The 7,761-nt window shown below is 38.1% G+C and overlaps 1 protein-coding gene across 1 annotated transcript; it reads left to right on the top strand.

Annotated features, from left to right (window-relative positions):
- Positions 1-6,113: 6,113 nt before the first annotated feature.
- LOC129668884 (putative vomeronasal receptor-like protein 4) lies at positions 6,114-7,016 on the top strand. Its single transcript, XM_055596982.1, has one exon. The coding sequence runs from the start codon at positions 6,114-6,116 to the stop codon at positions 7,014-7,016; it is 903 nt and encodes a 300-aa protein (XP_055452957.1).
- The last annotated feature ends 745 nt before the right edge of the window (positions 7,017-7,761 follow it).

Genomic DNA, 7,761 nt, shown 5'->3' on the forward strand with positions numbered 1-7,761 from the left:
GGTGCTGAGAACTGGTCCAGAGTCCTCTACAAAGTCATGGGGGCTCTTAACTGCTGATATATCTCTGCAGTCCCCGAAGAACTGTTATCTCCATGAGCAGGAAGACTGGGAACCTTTCTAGTGCACAGGCACATTCCTCACAGAGGCACAGACCATCACCGTTTGCTCCTAGAACCTCCAGTCCAGGGAAGCAGAAAAGTGAGGTCTCCATGGCATAAAGCTCTCTCCCTGCTCTTCTTTTGCATTCTCAAATTCTATGTGATCCTGGACCTCTTCAATATTCCATCAGAAATGCGACAAATTAGTAAACTTAACAAGGTTTGAATTTTTTTCCACAGTATCAGAAACTAAGCATTTCTCTTGGCTCATAATACAGAGAGCTACTGTGCTTTGGTGTGCTGTGGGCAAGACAGTGGCTGCCTGGTTTTTCATAAGCTTATCCTCTACTTTGAGACCAAAACCACAGTTGAGTTCAAAGATACTCAAAGGATGTACATCTGGCTCTTTGTTTCTTTTGCATAGATTGTGAGCAGTTTCTCTATTTTTAAGTTCCCTCCTTAGAGAATAACTTCATGACATATATAATATATATCTATATCTATATCTATATCTATATCTATATCTATATCTATATCTATATCTATATCTATATCTATATCTATATCTATATCTATATCTATATCTATATCTATATCTATCTATCTATCTATCTATCTATCTATATATATATATATATATATATATATATGTATGTTTTTTTCAAGACAGGGTTTTTCCTTGCATCTCTGGGTGTCCTGAAGCTCACTCTAGAGCAGGCTGGCCTCAAACTGAGGATCCTCCTTCCTCTGCCTCCCTAGTGCTGTTAAAGGAGTACACCAACAACAACCAGCAGTAATAGTCAATATTTAAGAAAACTAACTCTTGGTTGTTTGGTTCTCACCTCTTTCCTGTTGATTCTCAACTAATACAACTGAAGTGCCAGCATTAGAGGCCAACTTTTAACCAATTAAATATTGTAAGTATAGTCATTAAAAGATTTTATTGAATTTATGAAAGATTGTGATTTCAAAACAACCATAAGGGATGACAAACACAGCTCAATTTAAATCTATAGAAAACAAGAGAAGAATAATAGATTTATTTATGTGTTTTAGTTATTTTTCTATTGCTGTGACAAAACACGACCAAAAACAACTTGGGTAGAAAATGGTTTATTTGATCTTATAAGTTAGGGAAAACTGATCCTCCAGAGAAGTCAGGGCAGAAACTCAAGGCAGGAACCTAGACAGAGGGACTGACTTTTTGTTACATACCATTCTTTCATAAGGCATGAATAAAAATTTACAGTTGTCTTTCTTCTGCTTATACAAATGGAGGAAAAACATCCTTAACTGATATGTGTATCCTGCACATCTCATACATTTCTAATTTTAAAAATGTATAATGCTTGTGAGAAATTATATATTTTCAGAACCAAGGAACTGGACAACAGTGAAACTGGATCAAGCTTGACACGACTCATCCTCTAGGATGCGGAGACACTGCTCCATGTATTCTAGTACCCTACATCTATCAGCCTCAGCTTCACTTGCTATTCTGTCAAAACCTGCTCCCAGTACACCTTCAAAGAAAGCTCCTCATCTCAGTTGGTCTAGCATTTTAGGCTGTTCCAAACAGTACTTATATTAATCCTGAAGATTTCCCAACTTTTAGAGACTGGACCACAAATGTTACTGCTTGCTTACCAATTTTTTCTAATTTTATTTAGGCATCCAAAAAAGGTATTCTATGCCCCCACATCTGTGAGAAGCAACTTTGAGAAGAATGTTGTCCTATTTTCCTTAAGGTAGGGTGGCTAGATTTTGGTTGTGTTTTGGAGTTAGGGGTTGGGGGAGAGGGCAATGGATGCTTATTACTATAAAGGGGTTGGTTATAAATTATTAATGCACTTATTCAGAGAGAAACCCCGATTAGTCTCAGGCATTTCTCTCTTTTCCTCTTCATTTATCTCTTTCTTAGGTAAGGAGAAAGAGGCTGAAAAGAAAGAAGGGGAATATAGAAAATATATACAAATGATAGGACAACGTAGACTATTGGATCTACTCCTAGATTTAAAGTTAATTGTTATTCTCACATAAGGTTATTTTTAATTCATTGGTATAAAATTTTGTATATTGATGCAAAAAAGTTTATTTTTGATACATTGGTATAGAATCCATTTAAGGTTATCTTTGATAGTCTCTCTCTGATATGCAGTGTACTTACACAACTCATGGTTTACTTCTAGTACTTTAAAACCTGCTATTGTCGGGTGTTTTGGATATGAGGTAATGCAAGTTAATTTTTTGATTAACTCATGGTCATGTCAGAGACTAGTCTAATTTATTATACAAATATGCTTCCTAAGTACAATAGATGGATAAAGAGATGTGATTCTATAGCTAGATGTGTAAAAATAAAACAGATACAGGTCTTTAAAAACCTTAGAGACCTGCTTTAATTTAAAGGTGTTTTTATTATTTTAAAGATTCTTTGTTGACAAGACAGGTGAACTCCTGGCAGCACCCCCTGCCTCCCTCGAAGATGATGAGCATTGAAGAATCTCCATATGGAGATGGCTTCAATTATGGCAAGTTAGCCAACGAGGCAAAGAAAGTACCCTTACTTCTAATACACAAAGAATTCTCTCTAAAATGGGTAAACTTGGATGTAGGCCAACTCAATAGCTGAGCTCTGCCAAGACATGGTAAGGAAGTCCTCCTTAGGTCCTGCTTCACAAACATGTCTGTCAGATATACAGTCCAGAAGGCTGAAGATGATGCTCCAATGATATAAAGAGATCTTTGGTAAGTGTCCAGGAAGCAAACTGTTCTTGTCATATTTATTTATTTATTTTTTTTTGGAAGCTGCTATCTTGCACTTCCTGCTTACTCAAGTAATACATTTTTATTCCTTCTCAAGTCTCTGATGAGAATCACATAGTCATAGTTTTACAATTAAACTTCATTGCTTAGGCGTTAAGCAGATATTTTAAGGGACTGGAGACCTGTCTCAGTGCTTAAGAGCACAGACTGTTTTTCTAGAGGACCTGGGTTCAATTCCCAGCACCCACATGGTAGCTCACAACTATCTGTAATTTCAAGATCTGACTTCCTCACACAGACATACATGTAAACACAATAGAAATGTATATAAAGAAATAAAAAATTTTAAAAAGAATGTTTAAGGTCTTGATAGATGTTTTTAGGTTGGTAGGTACAAGATATGTTAGAGTCTAATTTAGGTACAAAACTCTGAACTCACCACCATAAGATAGATGGTAGGGTACTTTCTCTTACGTTTTCAAATACGAATGGAATGGACATTGTAACTGTTGTTGTTACATGATAGTTTTCATAATTGTTTCATATTTGTTCTTATTGTATGGGGATTATTATTGTAAGCAAAAGAGCCTTTTTATTTGGACAAAAATTGTTGGGGGTTGGTCTCTTGCTATGTATTTTAGTGCTAATTACTGGCCCCCAAGATCTGGTCCCTGCCCAGAGAAGCACATTCTCAGATATACCTGCCCTTGTTATGTAAATCTTGTTCCACCTAATTTAAAGTTGAATAGCTAATAAAAAATGCTGAAACTTTGCATTTGGCAGTAGAGAGGAAGGCAGTTTGAGGTTCTAGGGTCTGAGGTTGGGAAATGAGAAGAGAGAGGTGCAGGTGAGGAGGAGAATGGACAGATTCCAGAGAAGATAATAAGGCAAGTACTTGAGACCTTGGATGAGAGGAAGATAGATTGATAGTGGCATAATAGAATAGTTATTTTTTTCACATCTGTGTTTAGCTTTGAATAAGTCTTGGTCTCAGTATGTGGTTATTTAGAGAAATTATTAATGAATGAATAAATAAGTATTTACTAAATATATGTCTGTATATTATTTATTAATAATATTAATAGGAGGCCATAGTAAAATGCTGTTTACTGGCTTGCTCCCTCCTGGCTTGCTCAGGCTGCTATCTTTGTGGGTCTTATTATTATTTTTGTTTGTTTGTTTTATTTTTGGGACAGGGCATCTCTGTGCAGCCTTGGCTGTCCTGGACTTGCTTTGTAGACCACACTGGCCTCAAAGTCCTAGAGATCCCCCCCCTCTGCCTCCCTGTGTGCTGGGATTACAGGTGTGTGCCACCGCTCCCAGCTGCTTGCTATCTTACAGCAGCCAGGACCACCATCTCAGGGAGGGCACTGGCCACAGTGAACAGGTCTTGCCAATCAATCATCAATGAAGAAAATGCACCACAGGTTTGTCCACTGGACAATCTGGTGGGGGAATTTCCTCAGCTGTGGTTCCTGCTTCCCAATAACACTCTAGCTTGTGTCAGCTTGACATAAAACTAGTCAGCACACCTGAACAGGTGCACCTATACTCTATAAGAGAGGTTGCTGGGACAACTGGGGGTTGCAAATGGTTCCTCTATGTCATCTGCTTCATTTCCCACCTCCAGGTTCCTGCTAGAGTTCCTGCTCTATGTTCCTTCTATGGTGGACTGTGATGTGAAAGTGCACGTCAAACGCTTTCCTCCCCAAATAGTTTTTGTCCACCTTTTATCTCAATAACAGAAAAGCAAGCTAACACAGTGGGTTAACCCTCAACTAAGCATGTATGTTAACACATTATTGAAATCTACTATATAGTAACTAATTTGAAAACATAACTCCATTTAGCAAAATAAACATTTTGGGGAAAGCTACAATTGAATGAGGTTTATTAAGGTTAATTAAAGAAATATGAGTGAGGAATTACAGTGTAGACATGACTGAAAGGCAACTATATCACTAAAGCCCACTTTAGCAGAAATGACAGCTCATAAAAGTACAAATCCTAGAATAGCTCAACAGGTTAGAGGGTGTCTTGTCCAGGTAGATCAGTCAGTCTGAGCCTTTTCCTAGCAGCTTAACTGCTTCTTTGATTTTTCAAACACCTGGGATTGTCTGAAAGTGTCTTTCAGCCGTTCTGTGGATAGTGAATATGGTCAGTTTCAGGGAGTTCCTGAGGCTATTGGGTTGTATATATTGGAAAAATCAGCTTCCCTGAAGGATGAAATGTTTCACACTGGCCTCCTAAAAACACCATGTTGTTTTTCCTCTCTTTAAACATCCTTTAGGGAACTTCCCTCCAAGAAGGAAGGTGTTAATCTTGGAGGAATCTCGTACACATCAGGTATAAAGAGGGACAAGGAAGAGGCATCTCCTATTCCTCAGGATCACATGGAGGATGTGTGTTACTGTCTATAGTTTGCATTTTTTCTAGGAAGGAAAAAATCATGTTGGTGTGGGGTTGCTCAGAGATTCACATGACAAAAATAAATTTAGTAAGAAGATGCTTTAGTAATACTGGCCAGAAGAAACCAGAGATTTCTCTGGGTTAGGCTTGGCTGTCATCCAAGGATGTTTAAAGGCAAAACCCACACAATTGTTTTGAGAGCCAGGTTAATTGGTATTCTGTCTGGGTACAATGCAAAGCTTGATTTTTGTAGCAGGTATCTAGCAGGTGTCCCAAGCATCCCAGCAAGCATTTTACACAAAAGCAGAACTTAGCGGTTAGCCTGTAAATTTCATGACCCATGACCTTGTAAGAATAGTGAGGCAGTAAAATATTTTGCAGCATTCAGCAGTTTTAAGAATAGCTCTAATGCACTGGAAAGTTGTCCATATTAGGCAATTTAGCTGACAGGGTACATTGCAGAGAGAGACAACTTCCTCATGGGTTACAGGTTTAAAAAAATCTGCTTTTACAAGGCTTTCCAGCATAGAAAATTATCCTGTAAACCTAATATTCACCATCACAATGTAAATCCTCGAGATGAGGGACACAAAGAAGTATTTGTTTGAAAAGGTAAGTATATTCATTAACATTGGGTTTATGTCTAAAATATCATCATCACCCTTGTCATTTTAATAAGGAAAAAAAAAGTAGAGGAAAAGCAAAGAATGCAATCAGGTGCCTGCTAGAAAACAATCATGTCCATTTTCATAATTCAGAAACTTCTCATTGAATACACAGATAATCCATGGAGATGATGTCAGCTTCACTCATCTGTGTTTCTCACCATGAAGTCAAAAGATGGTTTGGAGGGACCTCATCTACCAAATAATCTTCCTTTCTCTTATTGGACTTGGAATTTCAGGAAACATCCTTGTATTTGTGAGACATGTGCATACATTTTTCATGGGTTCTGAGAAAAAAACTATAGACCTTTTCTTCACTCATCTGGCCTTTTCAAATGCAATCATTCTTTGTACCTCAGGGGTCAGATATGTAGCCACTGAATTTCATTTCAGAAACGTTCTGGGTGATGCGGGTTGTAAAACTGTGGTTTATCTGGCAAGAGCGGCCCGCGGCCTTTCCATCTGCACCACCTGTCTCCTTAGCATGTTCCAAGCTGTCACCATCAGCCCCAGGACCTCCTTGTGGAGAAAGCTCAAACCACAAGCTGCATGGAAAGTTCTTCCCTTTCTCCTCCTCCTTTGGATCTTTAATGCTCTCATAAGCTCCAACTTGCTTCATCAAATCACAGCAGGCTGCAGCATGAATAGATCTAGAGTCGGGGTGATTGATGGGTATTGCTACATGCTGCGGTCCAGGTTGACAGTTAAGTGGCTTTTCCTCTCCCTCATGGCTCTTCGTGATGTCATCTTTCAGGGTCTGATGGGCTGGAGCAGTGCTTACATGGCTCTCCACCTCTATAAACATCACAAGCGTGTCTTCTACCTTTACAGTTCCAGGTTTACAAACAGTGCAAGCCCAGAAATCCGAGCTACATGGAGTGTTCTCATTCTTATGACCTGCTTCCTCTTCTATTATTTGGGAGATTTCATTTTCTCCTTCTACATTGGCTCAGTCTTCAACTTTGATTCCACAATAGTAAAGGTTAAAGAGTTTCTAGGACTTGGCTATGCTGCTCTCAGCCCCTTTGTCCTGCTAATAAAGGATTTCCACCTGGTGTGCTGCTGGCACAGTCAATGAGGGGTCTAGGAAACAGGTTTCTGTAATACTCCCTCCAGTAACTAAAAGTTATAATTTACTTAGACTTTCCCCATTAATAAATTCTTTTTATCTGGCCTAATTTCTTCTGTTTTCTAAGAGTAGAATGCTGCAGAGAATGTTTGGGAAACAAATGCCAAGAAATTATGTTATTTGGACAAAGTCCTCTGAGAAAAAATAACTAGGAGGGGTCAGGAGACACTATAAGCTATGACCTGAATGGACAGAGGAAAGACTACAGAGCAACCCAGGACCTTTTGATGGGCACAGGTAGTTAAACAAGGTGTCCCACAGCCACACTCATTTAAAAAGCAGAAAAAAAAAGTCTGAGGTGGTGCCTTTAATTTCAACACTCAGATTTTCAGTGAATTCAATGCTTTCATGTTTACATACTGAGATACAAGTTTAGCCAGATTTTCCTTAAAAAAAAATGTAAAAAGGTTCAAATGGTACTAATGTGATGGCTAATATTGTGTTGGTGTGTAACTTTATGTTTGAAAGTTTAAAAATCTCTGTTCTTAAGAGAACTATAAAGCAAAATTAGACTTCCAAATGTAAGGACTGTTAAGGGTTAATTTCTTTAAAAAACTGCTATTTCTGCTTCTATACATACACACATTTGTTTTGCAAGAAAGGACCTTCTGCCTTCAATGAAACAGAATGTAACTGTAAATGAACTGTTTATATATATATACACACAATACAGTTTTATTCAGACAAAAATAAA

The sequence above is a fragment of the Psammomys obesus genome, unplaced genomic scaffold (assembly GCF_907164565.1).
Source record: "Psammomys obesus unplaced genomic scaffold, mPsaObe1.curated_primary_1811, whole genome shotgun sequence".
In the NCBI taxonomy this organism is placed as follows: Eukaryota; Metazoa; Chordata; class Mammalia; order Rodentia; family Muridae; genus Psammomys; species Psammomys obesus.